The following is a 23296-nucleotide window of genomic DNA, read 5'->3' on the forward strand; positions in this document are numbered from 1 at the left end:
CCTGACAAGTCAGCCAGTGCCGCTCCAGCCATAGGGAATGACTTATAATTCTCTGAAAGGGCCATGTTCTTTTGCATCTCAGATGCTGGCCCCTCAGTCTAGAATTTCTGTCACTTCTTCTATGCTCATCTTTTAAGACTTGTCCTAACATTTCCCGCCCCTGGGAGACTGTTGCTGCCTCTTGCCCACATTGTTAACGTCTCCAGCCTCTGTTCCTCTCCCACGACAGAGTCGTTACTTCCTGATGGGTGCATCCTCCGCACTAGACCATGAGCTCCTTCATGGCATGGGCCCTGATGGATGCCTTAGGTAGGACCCTGCGGCCTGCCTGGCACACCGCAGGACTAGCATCCTGCCAGCCAAATCCACGTGTCCCCAGGCTCTGCGCCAGCTGTACATGGGCGTCGTGGTACCTGCTGAAAGCTCTCGCGTAGATGGCTCTGATCCTCCGAGTGGCAGAACTCCAAAATGTCTTTTCCTAGAAGATCCTAAATAAAGAGACAAGCTTTAGTAATCCCAAACCCACTTTTCACTATTTATATATCACTGTTAGACAAGAGTGTTTATTTACATCCCTTTCAGCCCATCTCCTTTAGCTCACCCCATCATAAGGGGGAAACAAAGTGGATGCAAATCCCTTGGAGCGATCATGGAGCTGGCTCTTGGTACCCTCCCCTAAGGTCCTTTGGCATGCCCAGTACCAGCTTCTAATCTTGCCAATGCACTAGATCAGCAGCTTCAGAATGCAATTTTATTTTTGTCTGCCTTGGAGATGCAAACTGTAATAACCACATTTCAATAAACATAAAAAGAAAGCGAATGAATGATAGCAGGAGGATAGCTGTGTTGCCTATGAAAACTGGAATTGCTTAAATGTGGAAACTGTAGCTCTCTTGCATCTGGAGAAATGCTGCTATCAAAATCATTGTACTTTTTAAAAGCCTGTTTACTATCTACCTGCACTCATGTACGTTTTATTCAAAGAGCTTAGCATCAACTCAAGAAAAAAGGGTGTTTTGCAACGAAACCAACCAGAATATGATAAACCATGAAAAGGCAACTCCAAATGGGTTATAGGAAGTGGTCCAGTTGGAAGTGTCTTAAATGGCAAAGGATTTTAACTATCTCCTTGATCAGAACCCAAATCAGCAAACGGCCTCAGTGGGAGCTGACACCGACAGTGGAAAGGAAGTCTTATCAGTGTGCCAAGAAGCATCTAGATGCTCACGGAAGGTGCCAGTGGATAAATGGATCTGGCAGGAAATATACTGCCATCAGAGGTTATGGTGAATTTGGAAACAGATTAATCTTCCCTTCATTCTATCCAAGAAGCTTGAGTTTGCATGAATCTGGAGAAGCAGAATTATCTGAATGGTTCCAACATTTCAATTTGGACTGTTTGTAGTTCTAAAATATACGTGTAATGAAATACCCATATCAACATATCCCAAACCTTGTTCCTCAGAAAAAAGATCTTTTTCTTTCTTTCTTTTTTGTTTAAATGTTTTTGATTTGGAAAGAAATTTAAATCTACAGCGAACTCGAAAGGATAGTATAAAAAACACCTGTATGCTCTTCACCTAGATTGAACATTTGTCAATATTTTGACACATTTTCACTTTTTCTCTTTCTTTCATATATAGGTAAGTATAAATAAAACATATAAAAAATATATCAATGAAATATCTTTCATACCTACACACACACACTTAAAAATTTCTTGCTGAATCATTAAAAAGTAACAGACATCATGACACTTCTCCCCAAGCATGTATCTCACAAAAATGACATTATCTTAACAAACCCATAATATACCACATTACACCTAAAAAAATCAACAATTATTCAATGAAGTCACCCAGTATTCCGTCCATATTAACATTTCCTCAATTGTCTCCCAAGCATCCTTTATGGCCTGTGTCCTCAGGCAGACAGCCCAGTTAAGGCTCTCAGTTGCATACCGTTATTTTATCTCTTATGTTTATCTTCATCTGGAATAATCTCTCCTGCCTTTTTGTGTTTCTCATGACACTGACTTTTTTTAAAAGGTCTGGAACAAAGACCTGAAAATGTGCCACCTGTCAAAAAGGGTTCCAAACACATTTGAAAAACAAGGGGTTGGGCAAAATCAAGTGGACATCTTTACTTCAAGACTTCTCAGAGTCTTTCACACTAAGATGCTTTCTAAGTTTCCAAGGAGGAGATTTCCTGTTTGGGGTTAATCAAAATTAATTGATCAAAGAGACCCTTCTTCATAGAGCATCTTAACTCCAGTTTGTGAAAAATCAGCTAGATAAACAGAACGGCTAGGGCAAAAAATGAAGAGTTCATTTTCTGTGGTGTAGTCACATACGACGTCCTTTTCCACTCTGGAATGCAGTTACTCCCATTACTCCATCCGGGCAGAGATGTTGATTTTTACTCTGTGTTTCCCTACATCGTCCTTGTGTTGTCTCTCCAACAAATGAGATAAGTGCGCTTTGAATATTGTTAAATCTACAGCTAATGCATGAGCTCAGAATTTCTACCTGGGGTTGGTAGCCAATCACACTGATGCATCTTGGGTCCACAAATGTGATGATCCCATCAGAGTTATGCCGGGATAAGAATTCCGTGGGCACTGACATCCCGCTCATGTCCATGCACACGGGAGAGCTGGTCACCTGGAGCGGGGAATCCACATTGAGGTGGTTTTGACAGAGGCAGAGATGGAAATGGTAACAGAGACACAGCATGGAAACAATCCATGTGGGTTTAATTTCACAGATCCTTCCGTGTCATTCGTACAAGGAGTCTAAAATGTTCAAACAGCCCTGATCACACCTTTGACTAACTGTAACAGTGGGCCACTTCCTTTACATTTCTGAGCCTCAGTTTCCTTATCAGTCAGTGGGAATAGAGAAACCTGGGATCTCGTAGGGTGGTTGTGAGGTTCAAAAGAGACACTGCATGTTAACCCCTGGCATAGCGCCTGGCTCATAGTTGGTGCTCAGAAATGTTAATACCCTTCCCTTCTCCTACCTCCCCTTTACTAAGGACAGCAAACGAGTCTAAGGAACTGGCGAAAATATTTGGAAAGTATTTGTGGACCAAATTTACCCAGTTATGCTTTCTTCACCCATCTGCAAGGAAAAACCAACGCTTATCATATGTGAATTAAACTGCTTCTTCATTTGTCTGAAAATGGTTAGACCTAGGGAACCAGGGACACGAAAGGTTAGTGTCCCCTGAACTGTATCCATGGAACCCCCCCCCCCCATCAGTATGGGGAAGGCTCTTAGTGCCACAAGGAGAATGAAGAGTCCAGTTGATTGAGTGGCTACAGTGTGTGCACCAGACATCGAGCCAGTGGCCTTCATACACATTATTCAGCATATTTAACTTTCACAAGACTAAAAAGACACACTCTCCACCCTTGAGAAGCTTGTACTCAACTGCCTTCACGAAAACAGACAGCGAAGAGAGATAACCGATGTCTGAACTCAACGCTACGAGTCAGGAGGCAATGATTAACTTTGACTAAGCAGATAAAGGAGTCGTTTTAGCTGGATCTTGAAGGATGAGCAAATGGGAAGTAAACAGGAGGAGAAGGGAGTTTCGAAAGGAGAAGAGGAGAACAAGGAAATACCAGGCAGAGGGAACAGCCTGTGGGCACCCACAGAGGTGGGGAGGGCAGGCTGGGTTTGTGGAAAAGGGAATGGTGTGGTCTGGGAACAGGGCAAGGTGTGGGGAAGAGAAGGAGCTGAGGGTGTAAGATGAGTCAGTGCTTTATCCTGTACACCATGGGGAAACATTCAAGGTGATTAAGCGGGTATGATGTGAGCAGTAACAGGCACGAGAGTGTGGGGACGGACTGATTCAGGCCCTCAGTGAAGCAAGAATGCTGCTGCTCACGGCTCACAGTGCCCCTTCCTTCTCCCACAGAGTGTCGGGAACCCCGACAAATGCTCAGGACACAGGCGATCAAGACAGGCATCCAAACCCACAGGCTCCTGCTCTTTGCAATAATGAGCCCCGGTTTGAGATTGAAGCGGCTATGAGCCGTTTCTTACCTGGAGCCTCCCGATTGCCACCAGGCAGTATTTACTGCCCTGTCCCACATCAGCGTCTTCTTCAGGGATGGTCATTCCTGAAATGAGAAATGCCAGCATCTTCAACAACACGCCCAAGGGGAATGGCAAAGGGGCAAAAGTGTTTGTGATTTTATTTACGCAATTGAAAATACAGATCCACGGTTGACCACTGGGGTTCGGGAAGCCAGCTAAGGAACTAACCAGTCCCTCAGTCCTCTCCGACTCCTCTCTGTCTGAGGCCTTTTGAAAATCTTGTGCTACATTATCATCTGCATCTGTGGATGGTGCAGAGGAATTTAAGGAAGATAAAATGCAAACTATTCATTTAACATTTGCAAAATTTGGCCCAAACATTTAGTTATAAAAGAAATTTCAGTAAGAAGTGTATATGGGCATTTCAGATTATACAAATATTTTACTTATCTGTTGACAAAGAATCCAACAAAAAGGCAGAATCAAAACCGAAAAACAAAAACCCACCAAAGCTGGAATTACTTACTTGCCAGGCAAGGGAACGCAACCAGTGTTGCCTAAAGTCAGGGTTTGTAAAGGCTAGAAAGGAGAAATTGGTGATAGGTATGCTGATTAAGCACTGAAAACCATTGCTCTGGATAGGGAGGAATTGATTAAAATAATCCTCATTGTTCTTTGGTCAAAAAAGAGTCTTCTGTTGGGTCCAGTTAAGGGTCTGGCCCCTGGAGTGGCTCACACCGCAAGGTCCTTGAGCAGCTGTAGTTGGCTACAACTGTTGCCATGGAATGAGCATTCCGCTTTGACATCTGCTACACAAGTGCTGTTAAACAGAAAACTCCCGTTCAAGGCGTTTACGTCAGAACAAAGGTTCACGGTGACAATCGCACAGCACAGGGACGGCCCAGCACTGGACCGTGCAGGGAGTGTTACACACGGATGGGGTTCTAAGAGCCAGAGAAATGTCACTCCCTCCTCATCCCCAAGACCCCATTCACAGTCCCCTCTTCTTTCCATCCCTTTCTCGTCCACCCCCTGCAGGTAACCAGTCTCCTAAGGTTCTGCTTCATCCTTGCTGTATTTCTCTCGCACGAACGGGCACATAGATGTGTGTTTTCTCATCTCCTCTTATTCCTTCCGTGAAGAGCAGTGTGCCACAGACACTCTTTTGGGCTTCACTTATTTAACAGTATGTCCTGGAATTCACTCCATAATTATTCATAGAGCTTTCCTCATTCCTTTTTAGAACTGCACAGTGCTGCATTATGAAGATTACCAAGGTTTGTTCAACCCTTTCCTATGCACGAACTTTTAGGGGTTTCCAATATTTTGCAACTATAAACAAGGCTGCAAAGAATAATCTCGTGCATGTGTATTTCTTATGATTGGTGGAATATCTTCAGATACATCCAGAAGATACACGTTTTCTGGAAGTGGGATTGCTGGGTTGCAAAGTGAGTGTCTATGTAGTTTTCTTAGGTAATGCCAAATTTCCCTCCAGAAGGGGTGTGCCAATTTGCATTCCCACCAACAATGTATGAGAGGCCTGTTTCTCCACGGTCTTGGCTGAGAGAATATGCTGTCACATTGTTTTTGTCAGTGTGACAGGTGAGAAATGGTATTTCAGTGTTGTCTTAACTTGCATCTCTCTAATTATGAGTGAGTTGGAGCATTATTTCATTTGTTTGAGGATCATTTTTGTATCTTGTCTTTTAGTGAATTGTCTGTTCATGTCCCTTTCCCATTTTTCTATTGGGATTTTGGTCCTTTCCCTCTCAATTTGCGAGAGATCTTCGTATGTTAGGGATGTTAAGCCATTGTGGTATACGTTGTGAATATGTTCCCCCAGTTGGTCCCTTATCTCTTGACTTTGCTTATGATGATTGAAGAAATTTGTAATTTTTATGTAGTCAGATTTACCAGTCTTTTATTATCTCTGGCATTTAAGTTACAGTTAGAAAGCCATTAACCAAGGTTAAAGAGAAATTCACCCATGTTTTCTTCTGGTACTTTCAGGGTTTCATTTTTCATTTAGATCTCACATCCATTTGGAGTTATTCTTGTGTAGGTGTGAGACATGGACCTAATTTCCTCTTTTTCTAAATGGCTATCCAGTTGCCACAACAACATTCATTAAAAAGGGAGTGATTTGAGATGCCACCTTTATCATATAGTAAATAACCATATGTATTTAGGTCTAATTCTGGACTTTCTCTTCTATTCCACTGGCCAATTGTTTATTAAGCACCAGTACCACGCAATTTTAATTATAGAAGCTCTATTGTATGCTTTAGTATTTGGTAGGGCCATTCCTCCCTTACAGTTTTTCAATGTTTTCTTAGCTATTCTTGGATGTTTATTTTTTTACATGAACTTCAGTATCAACTTATTTAACTCCATAAAATAGCTTGCTGGTATTTTTATTAGGATTGCATTAAATTTATAAATTAACTTCAGGAGAACTGACATCTTTGTAATGTTGAGTCATCCTACCCAAGAACAGAGGGTGTTTTTCCACTTGTTTAAGCCTGCTCTTGTCTCTTTCAGGAGCACTTAAAATTTTTCCTTATATATACTTGTACTTTGTATACTTATTAAAATCATTCCTAGCTATTTAATCTTCTTTGTTGCTATTGTAAATAGGGTTTTCTCTACCATATGCCTTCTGTTTACTGTTTATGTGTATGAAGCCCATTCAGTTTTGTATACTGACATTGTGTTGTGCTACTTCACTCGATTACTTATTGTTTCTGTTGGTTTTATTGTGGACTCACTGGGCTTGTAGAGGTGTATTATACAGTTTAAAACAGGGATGGTTTTCCTCTTCTTTACACATTCTTTTGCCTCTGATTTCTCTTATTTAATTGCATGGGCTAGTATTTCTATTACAATATCGAACAGTTGTAGAGATCGTGGGCATTCTTGTTTCTGATCTTAGTGGAGATGTCTCAAGGGTTTCTCCATTAAATAAGATACTTTTTTCAAAAAGATATTATCCCTGAATTACTGTTTGACATTTTTGCAAGTCTCTTTAATGCCTTGCTTAATAGCAGACAGCTGGATTCTAATATCTGCTGTGCATGCAATCTATTACAGTATGTTCTTTTACTTCATATTTGAAGAAAACATGCCTTCCATAGATGTGTAGTTGGAGGAAGGAGATTTTTTTCAGATAATTGTGGATATTCTTCTTTGATATTTTCCTAAATCTTGACAAGTGGTACTTTCTTAAAGGTTAATTGCAATGTGAATTCCAAAACTTTATCAATGAATTTTTCACATTCTATTACATTAAAACAGATTACTAACACTTTGAATGGATCTGTTACCCATACATGATTTTCAACATTATGTATTGGTCATTTGGAAAATATTGGTTCACAAAATTATACAGATCTTCTCAATGTTGACACATTACATTATACATTATTATAAAAAATCACACTTAATATTATCATCAGAAATATTTCTAGGTATTGGTCAAGATCACAGCGGTGGATATAAGTTTTCCAAAACTCAAATTTTCACTGGAAAGCTTGAATTTTATCACTGAAAACAAATACTGTCAATTCTTTTCCTTGAAGTGACAGGTTCATTTTAACTTTTTGAGAAAATATCTGCCGCTTACATAAGTTTGATAACCATAGTTTGTTAGTCACTCTTTCAAGTAAAAAATAATGTTTCACGAAAAAAATCAGCTAGTTCAGCTCACAACGAAAACAAGCGCATGAAGGCCTTCCTTGACACAACCACCATGTTCGGTACACAGCAAAAGTTGATTTATGCATACCTCCCATTTCAGAGTTTAATAAAATTAGTATTTTTTACTGCTTCATCAAGGACATACTTGAGTGAAACTAGCATTTTTAAATTTTGAAATTATTTTTCTTGCAAGTGTGTGATGATAAAGAATACAATGACTACTAGGACATTTTGGTGCCACTGCCTTGATTCACGTCAAGGCTCCAGACGTTTTTACCCATCAATGCTTTTGCACCATCCATGCAAATGTGGACCCAGTGAAAAGGACAAATAACATCCTGGTGCTGTAATGAAAATACTGTTAGCTTTAGGTGCCCCTGAAACCGCCTCAGGGACTCCCATGGTCCAAGGGCCAACCTTGACAACTGCTGTGTCACACACTGCTGTTCCCCAGAGTCTGGACCTCCCAACCTCATCTCTTTTCCGATCCTTTCCCTGCTGCCTACATTTCTAACCACACATTAATGAGACCCGAGACTATGTCTCCAGTCTGGATTTTCCTCTGGAGTCCAGATCCTGACCCCACTTGCCTTCCAAAAATAATTGCCTCCATCTCACAGGCCCTTCAAACTCAACAATTGCCCAAATTTTCCTACCAAAATGTACTCCTTCTTTTTCTTCTCTCCTGTGGAAAAGACAGCTAGTGACCCACCCCACATACATTCCATGCTGAAAGAACCCTGATTTATCCAGAGTGGCAATGTGTCCACCCCCTTAGAATCAGAGGTGGTCAGGTGACACAGCTCTGGCCTATAAGACGTAAGTGGAAGTCACCGAGTGGGGCTTTCAGGAAAACTCCTCCTTTTTGCAAAACACAAAGATGATGGTGTGGCTCTAGCAGCCGTCTTGAAGGCAGGAAAGCCAAGGTCACACGATAAGGACTGTGGAGTAGAAACTTAGAGAAGAGAGAATGAGGCCCTAACTACATCATACAGCCACTCCTAACCCTAGACTGCCTACCTTTGGATTTTCCATCTGAGAGGAAAATACATAAAATAAATTTGTTTAAGGCACTATTATTCGGGTTTTCTATTCTATGCAACCAAACTCAATCACTTACTTGTACACATTTTAACCTCTATTAGAGGCATCAGTACCAGCGCTGAACATCTGTCATTTATTTGGGCTGAGCAGCAGCCAAACCCATGTCCTATTTGGAGGGACTCCCACTTTGTCAGTGATCCTGGTGGAAGCCAGTATCCTAGCTCCCACTATGTGCATCAAAGAAGCCAGATTTTCTCTCTCTCCTCCTTCCAGAGGGAAGGGATGGTTAGAATTCACCAGCAAAGCAGAGCCCAGTGTCCTGGTCAGGCTGTTGTTGTTAACAGTCTCTGTGCTTTGTGATTTTTTGGCCCACTGAAACTGCCTGGGTTTCTGTCCATTTTCAAAATCTGCCCCCGTAAGCCCCCGACTGATTGATCTGATTGGGGCGAACCATGAACATCTATTCAATAATTCTCTTTTTGCTTAGGATTTCTAGAGTTTTTCTGTTATGAACTAACTGATACACCAATGACCCAACATCTCAAGCTAGAATTCTTGTCGTCCTCCATCTTCCTTTCCTCTCATCACTTACATATCAATGGTCCCCACACACAGCTGCTTCTGCTCTACAGGTGACTCTCCAGTCTCTCTGTTCCTCTCCATCCTGTCGTCCATATCACCACTAGAAGGTGGACAGGTCATTGCTCTGCAGGAAATGAACAGAACCTCCTGTTGCCTCTACAATGAGTCAAAAGTTTGCTATACAGCACGTATGGCCCTTCACAACCCTTACCTGTGTTAATCATCTGCAGCTCCTCCGAACACGGAGTACCAGTCAGGTCTCATGTGAACGGCACACGTGTCCCTCTAAAGATGTTCAGTTTCCTGCTCCTCAGGAATTTAAGTCATCATTCCCTCAAGGCGACTTGAGGATGAGTCTGTCTAGGCAACAGCACACACATGCGACTGAAGAGCCGGCTCTGAAAGCACAGAGCTGACGAGTGGGGTAACTAAGCAAGGAGGAAGGTTTGTTCCTGCTCAGTAGATGAAGAAGGGTTACTGCCCCAAGGTCTGAGATGGGCAAAGATGGGAATCCCTATGGTAACTGAATTTCAGGGTGGGAGGTGTCACTGAGTCCAAGCCCCGGTGACACTTGAATCACATGGCCATCCATTTCTGTTTGAATTTCTCCAGGGGTAGGATGGTCTCTACATCCCCAAATGGCTCAGTCTGTCTCCTTTAACATTTCATCTGCTGGTGCTAGACTTGCTCTGGGGGCATACACTCGTCTGCATTTGCCCTTCAGACAAGTAAAAAGTATATTGTGTTCCTGAGTCTATTACTTTCTTGGCCAAACGTCCCTGTGTCAGTTTAAGTGTTCCCTCTACAAAAATGGTTTGTCTCCCTATATCATTGTCACTTTTCTGAATATGCTTCTGATTGCCTATATTCCCCTAAAAGGTGTTTCCCACAACGTATCTGGTAGGGTCATTCCCAAGGCCTCTCACTTCTTCTATTCTGGAGACCTTTGAAGCTGTCTTCCAGAATAAGAGTGCCCTTGATTTAGCATTAAAAAAAAAATCATAATGGAGCTATTCTTCCAGTCAAGATGGAATAACAGAGCTCAAATTTACCTTCCTTCCAGAAATAACCAGCAAATAAAATATCAGAAATAATGGTTTTTCAAGACACCATATGTCAGGCAATGAATAAGAGCAATCCCTGAGAGATGGGAAACCAATAAGATAAACACTCTGATGGCTTCAGCTTATTGCCTTAAAAGAGTTCCCAAGCCAACAACTGAAATTTCACATTGTCCGGCATCAGATAAAAATTTACCAGCCATGTAATGAAGCAGGAAAATACAACCCACAATGATGAAAAACATCAACCAGTCAAAACTGACTCAGAACTGACACAGATCTTGGAATTAGCAAACAAATACATTAAAACTGTTCTTATAACTGTATTCCATATGTTCAAACAGCTAAATAGAGCCAAGGAAGACATTTAAAAAACCCAAAATCAAACTTCTAGAGATGAAAACTTTAATGTCAGATGAAAAATGCATGAATGGTATTAATGGCATATTAGACACGGCAGGACAAAGATTAGTGAACTTGAAGACAGCAATGGAAATGATCCCAAATGAAAAATAAAGAGAAATAAGGATATATTTTTTTTAATGAAATGAGCATCAGTGAATGAGATGTCGAAATGTCAAGTGGTCTAATATATGGGCAACTGGAGTTGCCAAAGGAGAAGCAAGAGAAGGGAAACAGAAAAAATATTTGGAGAAATAATGTCTGAAAAAATTTTTAAATTTGAGGCAAAGTATAAATCTACAGATATTAGAAGATATAAGACATAAGAAGCTTAATGAACCCTAAGTACAAGAAACATGAAAATTACATCATAAATTGCTCAAAACCAGTGATAAAGAAAAAGATTCAAAGTGTCTAGAGAAAAAAAAGACATGATTACATACAGAGGAATAAAGATAGATATGACAGCTGATTTCTCGTCAGAAGCAATGCAATTGAGAACATAGTATTTTAAAGTATTGGGAAAAAAAGCCTGTCTACTTAGAATTCTATACCAAGTGAAAATACCTTTCAAAAATAAAGGTGAAATGAAGACTTTTTCAGCCATATAAAAGCTGAAATAATTCAGCACCAGCAGATCACTATCACTAGAAATTCTAAAAACCATCTTTAAGGCAGAAGAGATATAACACCAGATGAAAATATGGATCCACACAAAGGAAGAAAACCACTGGAAATGGTAACTATGAGTAAATATATAAGGTTATTTTCTTATTAAGTAAATCAGTAACATAAAGGCCAGGAGGAGAGAAACAGATGGATACTGCTGTGAGATTCTTACGCTGTATGTGAAGCGGTACAATATTGCTTGAAGATAGACTGTGGCACGTTAAAGATGCATAGGGTAAGCCCTAAAGCCACCATTAAGATACCAAAACAGTCACAGCTAACAACAAAGAAAATAAAATGAAATCATAAAAAGATTCCAAAAGAAGGCAGACAAAGAGGAAAAAGAGAACAAAGAACAAATGGGAAAACAGAAAACAACATATACGAACCATATCAATAATCACATTAAATATAAGTGGTCTAAATGCCCCAATTAAAAGGCCAAGTTTGTCTGATTGGATCAATGTGACACCTCGACATCCAGCTCAGGAGAGGGCATCACATGCTACAATGCTCACGAGTGGTACAGTATCTGCTGTCAATGACTGGAGTTCCAAAAATCATTTGTGAGGGTAGAGTGTTAGAAGATTTGATGCAGTGACTCATGTCCTCATCCATGGATTTGTTCGTGCCTGCCTTGATAAACAGCCGTATTTAAGAGAAGGCGGAAGGAGGCACAGCAAGGAAGGAATTGTCCCATTCACTCTTTAATCCTTACTTTCCCCCACCCCCGTCTCCTTCCTCCATCGATTTTGGCTGTCCATGGTCAAAGTCTCTAGGGGCCACTTGACTCATACCATCCTTCAGGTTCCATGGACTGAACCTAGTTCAAATCTTAGTATTTCCTGCAACTGGCCAAGCAAGTGTCTTGGTTGAGGTTCATCCCAACGCAAAGCCTGAGACCAGGCCTTCAGGAGGTGGGCTAAGGAAGAAGAGGGGGAAAAGTGAGGGAAGAGAAACAGAAAAGGAAGAAAAGCCAAGATCAGGGTTATCTCCACCACACTCTGGGCTTTGCCCACAATGGGGCCAAATGCAATCGCTTTCAGGGAAGTGCCTGGCGCCGAAAATAGAAAGAAACCACATCTTGACATGGGATGCTGTCAGCCGAGGTGAGTCTGAGCTCACAGTTCGTTTGCTAATTCATTCTTCATCCAACAAGTGTTGATTGAGAACTTTTGCCGATTTTCTGAAAATAGCCACAAATTCTCTTTATATATCTTCCATCAAGAGTTGAAGGTAGGTTCCCTTCTGATGACTTTGACTAATAAAACACAGTGGAAGTGACACTGTGTGACTTTTAGACAAGTGGCCCCATCCATTATGGGCAGAGATCCTTAGTGACCCCTGTCTGAATTCCTAACCCACAGAATCTGTGAGTCTAATAAAATGGTGGTGGTTTTATGCCAATCAATAAAATAAAATAAAATGAAATAAAATAACTTCCAATTAGAAGGTGCGTCAGCCTAGAAGTGCAGAGGAAGAGACTTGACAGGGCCCTGAGAAACCAGTCCTTTAAGAGCATAAACAGGCTCGCTTGTAAGAATGCATTTTAACCAACCAAGTAAAAAAATGTGAAAATGATCCCTTGGCTTTGCAGAAGTGAAGTGGAAAAGTTGCAACCTATTAAATAAATAGCTTTGGCTATTTAATGTGGGCAAGTAATCTGTAGTTGCGAATGAGATCCAAGCGTGTGTTCGTGAAATTTCCAGGAAATCGTCAGTAAACCCAAATTTCCTTAAAGGACTGAGTTCTTTATGTGCCTACGGCGAAGGTTCTCCTCAGGACACTGGGCTCAGCTTCCCCATGGAAGGGAGGGCATCTAAGCCAGCAGGCCAAACATTTGTACAGGCAGCCCTGACACAATGCCCCACGAGCAGCTGCCAGGATCGAACTGCCAGTAAACCCGTGATCATTGCCACTCAGACTACCAGTGTCCCGAGGTGGCTGGGGGTGACTGGGGAAGGCAGGGGAGTGCTCCATCATTAACAGAAGGAAAGGATTGAGGACCGAGCTCTCACATGCTGTTCTGTGTAATGCCTCTGACAGGGCAGTACTATGCAATCTTCAGATTATCATCCGGATATTGGATTTTCTGTATTTTCCAAATGTGGCTTGTGCAATATTCTCAAGTAATACATGATCTTAAAAAAGGGTTTTGACTCTCGGTACTCAGCAATAAAAAGACAAATACTCCCAATGAAAAAATGGGCAAAGGATCTGAATATGACTCCAAAGAAGATATATAAATGGCCAATAAGCACATGAAAAGGTGTACAACGTCATTAGTCATTAGGGAATTGCAAATCAAAACCACTATGAGATACCACTTCACACCCATTAGGATGGTCATAATAAAAGAAAAGATGGTGAAGATGTGGAGAAATTGGAACTCTCATATACTGCTGGTGGGAATGTAAAATGGTACAGTTACTTTGGAAAACAGCCTGGCAGTTCCTCATGAGGTTACACATTGAGCTCCCATATAACTCAGCAATTCCACTCCTAGGTACACAACCAAGAGAGACAAAAACATCTGTCCGCACAAAAACTTAGACATAAATGTTCACAGCAACACTGACAATAGCCAAAAAGCGGAAACAACTCTAATGTCTATTAACTGATAAATGGATAAACAAAATATGGCAAATCCATACAATGGAATATTATTCAGCAACAAAAAGGAAATACTGATATTGCAACATGGATGAGCCTTGACCACATCATGCTAAGTAAAAGAAGTTAGCCACCAAAGGTCACATTTTGCATGAGTCTATTTACATGAAATGTCCAGAATAGGCAAGTCCATAGATACAGAAAGTAGATTAGTGGTTGCCTAGAACTGGGAGGAAATGGGGAGTAACTGCTAATGGATATGGAGTTTTTTGGGAGTGATGAAAATACTCCTAAATTGATTTTGGTGATAGCTGCAAAACTACATGAATATACCAAAAACCATTGAATTGTACACTTTAAACAGTGAGTTTTATATTACATGGATTATATCTCAATAAAGCTGGTATATAAAAAAATTATTTAAAAAAAGAGGTAGAATTGAAGAGAGTAAAAAGCCAATGATAAATCCCACAAAAGAATATCAAAGGGACGTTTTGGTTATTTCTGTCCAGTCTTTTTGCCGCAAATTTAGAAACTATAGAAAAATACAAGGATGAATTAATTAATTACTTAAAATTAACCTTAACTATGATAATATCCTTTATGCCCTTTACTGTGTGTGTATGTACGTAATTGCCTGTTTTCTTACACTGTTCTGTAACCTGCTTTGGAAACTTTCTAACTTCTTGGGAAAATCTTTCAACGTGTTAAAACATCTGTTTTTCATTTTCCTCTGTATGGATGCACCATGACTTGTCTGACACTCTCTCTCCAAAACTTAGCCATTTCGTTTTCCCCCAGTTTTTCACCCATATAAGTAATATAATTATATGCATCCTCTTAGACAAAATCTTTGAGATATCAGTGATTTCTTTAGCACGAAATTCCTAGAAGTGAAATTGCTGGATCAAAGAGCATAAACAGTGCTCTGTTTTTGGTTATATTTGCTTTTCTTCGATTTTATTTGAATACAGATTTGTTTTCCATTTGTTCTTTTATGGAGAGCCTATAGATGTTTTTGCCATATAAAAGATCTGTTTGGGGTTTTTTTCCTCAGGAATTTTTAAACTCTGATTATATATTAAGAATATATATGTGTCTCATACAAGTTACCTTTTATGTTTGTTTTCTCTAAAGTGTTTATTTTTACATAGAGTATTATTAAGGTATAGACAATCAAAACTGTATTTTCATATAGTACTTTTAAAGTTTCATATTTATCTTTAGTAAATCTGACACTTATTTTCCATATGCTACACTTCATGTTTTTCCCAATAATGAGTCAGTTCTCCTGAGACTATGTACTGACTAATTTTTCCCTTTTCCACTCACTGAAAATGTTTCCTTCATCACACAGCACATTTCTGAAGAGACCTGGGTCTGTTTTAGGTCTTTTCTGTTTGTTCGATAATTTGGTTTGTGAATTCACTTATCACATCTTAATTATTAAGGCTTTAACTTACATATTTTCATGTCTAGTGAGGCAATTCCTCCCCAGTAGCCTGTTTGTCAAAATTTTATTAGATATTTTTATCTTTATATGTCCATTTGAATTTCAGAATGAATTTTAATTAAAAAAGTTCCATTGGGGCAATTTTATTGAAATTGTATCAAATTTGTAGATTGGTTTGGAACAAACTGAAATCTTTATAATACTAAATCTTCATATCGAAGAATATACGTGACCCACAGGTGCCAATCTTTAAAACAAACAAACAAACAAACAAACAAAACAAAGCAGTACGCTTTCCATCCCCTCCTCTGTCTGGAAGCGTTTAAATGATTTGCTCATAAAACCTCTGGGCCTGCACCATTTAGAGCAGTTCTTTGTCAGCTTTTTCAATTTCCTGGCTACCTTCGATCTTTTCTCATTTGAAGAAACCTCTCTTGGACTCAAATTTGGTTATATATTTTCCCAGAGAGTAGCTTTCTTCCCCAAGATTTTAACATGCACAAATCTAAATTATGTACACTATTTGTTTATGTTTTTAAACTTTCTGTGATAACTCTCTTCACTGTTAATATGCATTTTCATTTTTTTTTTAAATTAGAATTAGACTTATAGAGGTTTTCTCTTTTACAAGTCTTGATGAAGAACTATTTATCAATACAATAATACTTTTGTTTTCTAATTTAATTTTTCTCTTTTTAATTTTTTCCTGAATTCCATCTTCTTCATTTGCTCATAGTATTTTGTTGTTGTATGTTCATAAGTTAAATAAGTCCTATTTTCATAAGCTAAATTCCTAATTCATATGTTAAATTCCTAGTTTTCTCACATTTAATAATAAATGTATTTCAAGCCACAAGTTTCCTCTAAACACTGTTTTGTTTTGGCACACCCCCAAGCCTTGCTATGGAGTGGGGCCATAGCCGTGAATTACAAAATAGTCTGCAGTTAGAGTTTAGTTTTGATTTCCATCCTTCACCAAAAGTTACAGGATAGGTTCCTTTGTGCAAATAGTTGACGTCCCTTTTTATAAGGACACCAGTCACACTGGTTTTGGGGCCCAAGTGCTTCAGTATGACCTCATCTTATGACATCTGCGAGGACCCTATGTCCAAATGAGATCACATTCTGAACTACTATGGGTTAGGACCTCAACATAGGGTTTGGGTGGACATAATTCGACCCACAACACCTTCTGCGAGTACTCTATGTTTATTCCTGCCCACCCTAGCAGGTTAGCCACAAACGCAGTACATGGACCAAGAGCACCCTCACTGTACCCGGGACAAGCATTGCTGTTGATCACACCACATCTTCCCACTAACTATAGAAGCAGACCCAAAACAGCTCCTCAAAGTGGGCCATAAAAGAAAACCCATTTGCTATTTCTGTTTTCTTACTTAGTGTTTTATTATAAAGCTGAATAAATTCTTTCAATAATAATGATTAAATAAAAATTTTAGATAGTGATATTGGTAAGCTTGGGTCCCTTCCGGGCAGGTACTACAGAGTGCATTACTGGGAGATGAAAGAGAGATTTAGTCACCAAACATTCACCAGGCCCCCTGCCACGTTCTGACCCTGTGCTCAGTAGCTTAAATAATACAGAAACACGTATGACATGGTCCTTGCGTTCCAGGTGCACCAGAGAAGCAGGGGAGACACACAGATGCAAAAAAGCTATGATAAAAAGTACAAGTTACACAAATAAAGTGGCTGGAGAGTTGTTGACAGAATATTGGTGAAGGCTTTCTGGAGAAGGATTCGTCGGAACTGGGCGTGTGCGTTTGGTGAGACCAGTGGAGACGGGAAAGGCGGCTCTGGGGACGGCAGCAGGGGAAGGAGGGCGCAGCGTGGTGACATGGTGGGTCTGGCACAGTTACACACACATCAAGGCTCTGAGCACCCAGGCAATCAGGGCAGAGGCTCCAAATAATTGTCTGCCATGTGAGATAAAAGCCTAAAAAAGCACCTCAGCCATCTGGAAATTGCCCATTCATCAGTCTCAGCTAACCAGAACAAGGTCTCCATGGAACCCCAAGATGGTCTCGAAGGCCGTCACACCAGCCTGGGCACTTCACTCGTGGAAAATGCTGTCAGTTCCCAACTCAGAACCTACTTTATTCCCTTTCACCCGCAATACCAACAACGTGTGCTGTTTGCTTGTCTAGACCAGGAAGGATGAGAAACAGCAATTTGTGATGGGATGGGGTTGGTACAAAAATGGGCACCTGGAAAGAAACGAGAGTCAGCCACCAGCAGGTGGATTTGAGGACAGCGAGTACTCATAGGGCATAAAAAGAAACAAACTACCACCAAAACAACCAACAGAGCAACAACAGCTGCAGGGGAGGCAGCAGGGGCTGAGAAGCCTTGCTGACATCTTTGACTAGTTCTTTTAATTCCTGTCCAGCCCTGGAGCTTTGTCACGAGAGCTCTGAATCAGCAGGGAAGGACCAGAGCACGTTCCCCATCCCTCATTTAAGCAGATAAAAAATTCTGTGTGATGAAAGACAATGCAAACAAAATCAGAAGATAAACGACAGGCTAGAAGAAAACATTTGCAACATATAATAACAAAGTGTTCACATGCATAATGTTACAAAGACCTCCTTTAAGTAAATAAGAAAAGCATCAAAGCCCCACAGGAAAAGGGGCATATACCATGAATGAGCAATTCACAGGGAAATGAAAATAGTCACACCCAGGAAAGATGCTTAACTAGTCACCGGGGGAGAAAATCCAATTTAAAATATGTCATTTTCCCACCAAAATTATCAGATTGGCAAAACTTACAAAAGAAGGAAAACATCCGGAGTTGGCAGGAGTGTGGGAAAATGGCCACACGCGTATCCCGCCTGGCAGTATAATTTGGTAGGACGTATTACAATGTGCTTGTGTCATCTTTATACCCCCTCTGAGACTTTCCTGCAGAAACACCAGCACTCATGGGGGAAGAATCGCACACAAGGACGTCCACTGCAGTGTCCTTCGCCAGAGCCCCAAACTGAAAATAATCTTAATGTTCTCACCTGGGGAGTGGCCGATGGAATATTATGCAGCCACTTAAAAGAATAAAGTAGCCCCTATATGCACTTACTTGCAGATGAGTCTATGACAGCCTTGATAAGCTAAAAACAACCAGGCTGTGTAATAAAATACACAACATGAGCTCCGTTTTTTTAAAATAGAAAAAGTCTAGAATAAGAAGCACTTGGGTGTCACCAATAGGTTCGTGGGGGTAGGACCAAGGGAGGAGAGAAGTTTACTTGTTCATTCATAAACTTTTAAAAATTTTTTAAAAATTGGTTAAGGGTGAATTTTACTTTACTTTTCCAAGATTTTATAGATCTTGATTTCTTTAATGAAGATGGGCTGTTTTCGTAATAATTTTTTTCTTTAAGATTTTATTTTTCCTTTTCTCCCCAAAGCCCCCCGGTACATAGTTGTATATTTTAGTTGTGGGTCCTTCTAGTTGTGGCATGTGGATTGCCACTTCAGCATGGCTTGATGAGCGATGCCATGTCCACACCCAGGATCCGAACCAGCAAAACCCTGGGCCGCTGAAGTGGAGCACACGAACTTAACCACTCGGCCATGGGGTCGGCCCCCTGTAATAATTTTTAAAAGATGATAGGAAGAAAAACGCTGGCACGTGATGTCTTGGTACTTAAGGTGGCTCCACATACCTGGAAATTTTCCTGGGCTGCACTTCATTCCCCAGCAATGCCAGAAACAGGAGCATGGTGTGCTTAACTTCCGACTTTAGAACTCTGCCCCTTGATCACCAAAGTAAGGGGAAAACATGCCCGACAATGGTAGAAGTTTAATTCTAAGACATTTGGCAGAGATGCAACATTTCTTTCCAAATTAACTGCCGCTAAACCATGAAAATTAACATGCATCTCCTTTGGCCTAAAGGGAAAGCTGTGAGTATCTTCTGTATAAACTTGGACTCAGAAGATAGAGCTTCACTTCCTGTAAACAGAGTTAGCTAATTAGGCCACACTGAGGTGTCGCGGGGATGTCAGGAGAAAGGAATGAGGGGGTACAGCAGCCGCCCCTCTCTAGGCCTCCATCTCACCACCAGTAAAGACAGGAGTGGACCACGAGGCCTCGCAGGCCGTAACCGCTGTGAGGCCTGAGGCCGGGTCCTCTTCCCTGACGGCAGCCGGGGGATTCCAATGGAAAGCTGTGGGCTGTTTTCCAAGGGAAGCAGAAGAACACTGAACCTCAGTCCTCGCCATGCCTTAGCTGGGTGGCTTCACTGCTCTTCTCAGTTTTCAGTTAAAGAAAGTTCATGAACAGAATGACATGCTCCATTGGCTGGCTTCTCCCCCATTTCCAGCTTCTAGAAGCTAAAAATCCCCACCAGTGCACAACGGGCCTCTAGAAGGCAGGCTATGTCGGGCAGTCCACCTGTCACCCATCCCTGCTTTGGTGCTATGGTCTTTCCCCAACTTTCCATCACAATACTTCTGAGTTGGGCATGCTGGGGGTTGGCTGGCACCAATCGTTCCCCCATGACTTAAAACTTTGCGACCTCAGCCCTCCCCATAGCCTGTCTACCCAGGAGCCTCTGCACCCTTATTCTGCCATCACCTCTCACCAGCATCGGGGGACTGCTACTTTCTGCTCCTTATTCTTCCCCCATGAAGAACAGCCTCCACCTACCCTTGCTCATCTTTCTCAAACTAACCAGCTCCCAAACGAGTGTCTTCTACTCAGCCCTTGGGAACTGTGTTTTTTGCAACCAAAGACCTAAGTCCTTGGCCATGTACTTCTTGCAGGTCTGTCACCTGGCTGCCTGCACAGCACCTCCCTGACTGTGCCCACCTCCCCCGCAGAGGCTGCTCCCGTCTCCAAGGGCCCCTCATCATGGACCCCTGGCCCGCATCCCCAGTGCTGCCTCCACACAACCCTCCTGTTACTGGTACTCAACAGTCTCTTCTCGCAACATCTCCTCCACCACTCCTTCCTCTTCTGCCTGCCTCTCCCTGACCGTGGCCCACCCTATTGCCACTTTCATCTTGCCCAAGCACAGCCTTGACCATATTTCAAGCCCTTTTTCAAAAAACCTCAAAGGCCCCCCCGCTGGTCACCAATTTCAGGGCCATTCATTCCATCTGTGGAATGGATTCGAGCGAATACTCCCTTGAAAGCACACCTCAGAATCTGTTTGGTGAGCAGCTCATCCAGGTAAGGATCTTGACAGTGAGGAAGGGATAAATGATACGAAGGGTGAGCATTTTTGTTAGAACAAGATCACTTTCTGCTACAGGTTGGCTGAGCTCTCCTTCCTGTGTCTCCCCACAGTTTACTGTAGGGCACTAAAAAGCCATGATGGGGTCTTTTAGAAAGCAGTCTGTGCTCTTGCACACGGAGCGAGAAGACATTTGTGTCCTTTGGAGAGAAGTTCTCAGAGCACACCAGCTGAGCTCTGTGGGTTTCCTCTTGATAAAGGAAGGCACAATTTCCTTTATATATGAAATGGTGGTAACAAGATTTTCTCTGGATGTCGGGACACAGACTGCCACTATGGAGGTTTCCCAAGGAGTGCATCTTGTGACAAAATGGGGTCCAGGAAAGAATGTTTTAAAGGGAAAATGGCCATCGTGCCTGGCAGTGACATCGATAGATGGAGAGAGAGTGGCTTGACAGTGATTCAGGGCTCTGAGTGACCCGGGGAGTCTTGCATCCATCTTTTACTGACCACAAAGCTGTCCGCTTCTCTAAGCTTTGGGAAATGGGAATAATAATAGTTACGATCTGTGAAGTGGGAACTATCATAGCTCCTGCCCCACAGGGCTGCTGTGGGCATCGGATGAGAAATGTCTATCAAGCACTTAGCACAGGGCCTGGCCCTGGAGCTCAGTACGTCCAGTTCTTGTTTTCAGTGTCACGTTGAAAGTGCCGTCCCTGTGCTGGTCAACAGAGGTGGGGCCCTCCCACCACTGAGCTGGCCTCGTGGGAGCTGAGCTCTGCCTGGCTGCGGGCTTCCAGGGGAGGGTCGCGCTGTGGTCAAGGGCAGGGGAGAGACTCGGGGTCAGCGGAGATGTGGAACCACACAGGGTTTAAGGTTCTCCCTGGACAGAAGGGACGGGCTGGCCCGAGGTGCCGCTCAGGATTCTCTGTGCTCTGACATTCTGTGGGTCCAAACCCCAGGTCAGAGATCAGCCATGCGATGTCCCACTTTCTGTGCACCTACTACGTGCCAGGCACTGTGGTACAGACTAGAGATGGAGTGGCACCCGGGCCCCAGTTTCTCCTCTCAGGGAGTTCACCTGCTGGCGGGGGAAACGCAGAGGCAGGTCACCACAACGCCATGTGCTGAGAGTTATAACAGAGAGACCACGCTCCTTTGAGCAGGGACGCAGCCACGGCTGCTGCCAGGGCCGGGAGGAACAGCGACAAGAGGGAACGCCTCCCGACAGGAGCTGCAAATTTATCAGAGCGATTTTTAAAAGGAACAGGATAATTCTGGCCATTTTAGCAGATTTCAATGATCCCCTCATCGGGGTTTACAAGCTCGTTTTCCCCTAGGTTAAATTACTTACCTTTTTTGGGGGGGAAATACTCTTCAACTAATACCAGGTCTAAATAAACCCTGAGTAATATAAACAACACACAAATGAAATACAACTGGAAACTGCTATTTGGGCTCAAACTCAGCACTGGCCAGAAATGCCTCTTCATCTCTCACCAGGGGATACATGAACCCAGTGCAAACGCTCACGGGAAGCTGGACTGTTTTTCACCAACGCTGGGTGGAGTCTGTCCCAGGATTTATTTACATCTTCACATGTGAATTAAGACTTATTTTACATTCCGCCGAAGGCCAGGGGGAAAATAGCCACCCTCTGCCGTGAGCAGTTCAGGCCACTTGTTCGCAGCACGTTTCCAAAGTATTCTCTGAGGAGTATTAATACGCTTTAGGCAAAAATAATGTTTCTTTGGCCTAGGACATTTGGGAAACATAGTTTAAACAGAGATAAAGAGGTTTCATCACTGTGGGCTTCTCAGAGAATTTAATAGGCAACTTTGGAGCACAATTCTCTGTGAGGGGGGACACAGAATGCAAAGTTGCCCACGTGGTCGACCACGGAATCCTTTTTTTTATGGTGCATCTCTGGGGACGTGTCATCTCGGAGGATGTCCTGGGAAACGCTGACCCTCGGGATGTTGCGTTTCAGAGTTCCTGAGCTTCAAAGCACAACTGCTGCCTTTGCCTCAAAAAAGCAAACCGAGACCATGTGCGTAACCACCTCCATCCCAAATTACCGTGGAAACGACCAGAGTCTGAGATGGGAGCCGAGTACGTCAGTACCAGAAGCCGGCGAGGCTTACCATAAACCCACTAGCAATCGTGAGAAAACTTTGAGGCGCATGCTTTGGGCAAGATGGCATTGAGGAAAGAGACATTTAAGCCACAACTCCCTGTGCAGGAAGGAAAAGGCCACCTGGGGAGCGTGTGGCAGGACCCCCAGCAGGACCCACCTACAAGCTTAGAGCTCCCGTGCCTTGAGATTAGCACAGAGCGGGGGCAAGACGTGAGGGAGAGCATATCTCGATCTCACGCCTCCTGCGAGGTGGAATGGTGGCCGAATGCCAGTGAGTCCTCTTGAGGTTGCTTGTGACTTGAGTCATCCCCACCCCCACCCCCGACTCTCAGGTACAGACAGGTGAAGCTGTGGTCAGGTTACAGTAAAGCTAAACTAGGAGCTAATCCC

The 23296-nt window shown here is 42.3% G+C and overlaps 1 protein-coding gene across 9 annotated transcripts in view; it reads right to left on the minus strand.

The window, feature by feature from the left end:
- Nucleotides 1–23296, minus strand: part of ARNT2 (aryl hydrocarbon receptor nuclear translocator 2) — a 169149-nt gene that overhangs the window by 39367 nt on the left and 106486 nt on the right. For all 9 annotated transcript variants that reach the window (XM_014842659.3, XM_014842658.3, XM_070494241.1 and 6 more), the window contains 3 exons: nt 4053–4129; nt 2529–2663; nt 414–488 (listed from right to left, as the gene is read on the minus strand). In XM_014842659.3, coding sequence (XP_014698145.2) covers nt 414–488; nt 2529–2663; nt 4053–4129 — 287 coding nt within the window. The remainder of the gene's footprint in view (nt 1–413; nt 489–2528; nt 2664–4052; nt 4130–23296) is intronic.

Source organism: Equus asinus, chromosome 2 (assembly GCF_041296235.1).
Source record: "Equus asinus isolate D_3611 breed Donkey chromosome 2, EquAss-T2T_v2, whole genome shotgun sequence".
Classification (NCBI taxonomy): domain Eukaryota; kingdom Metazoa; phylum Chordata; class Mammalia; order Perissodactyla; family Equidae; genus Equus; species Equus asinus.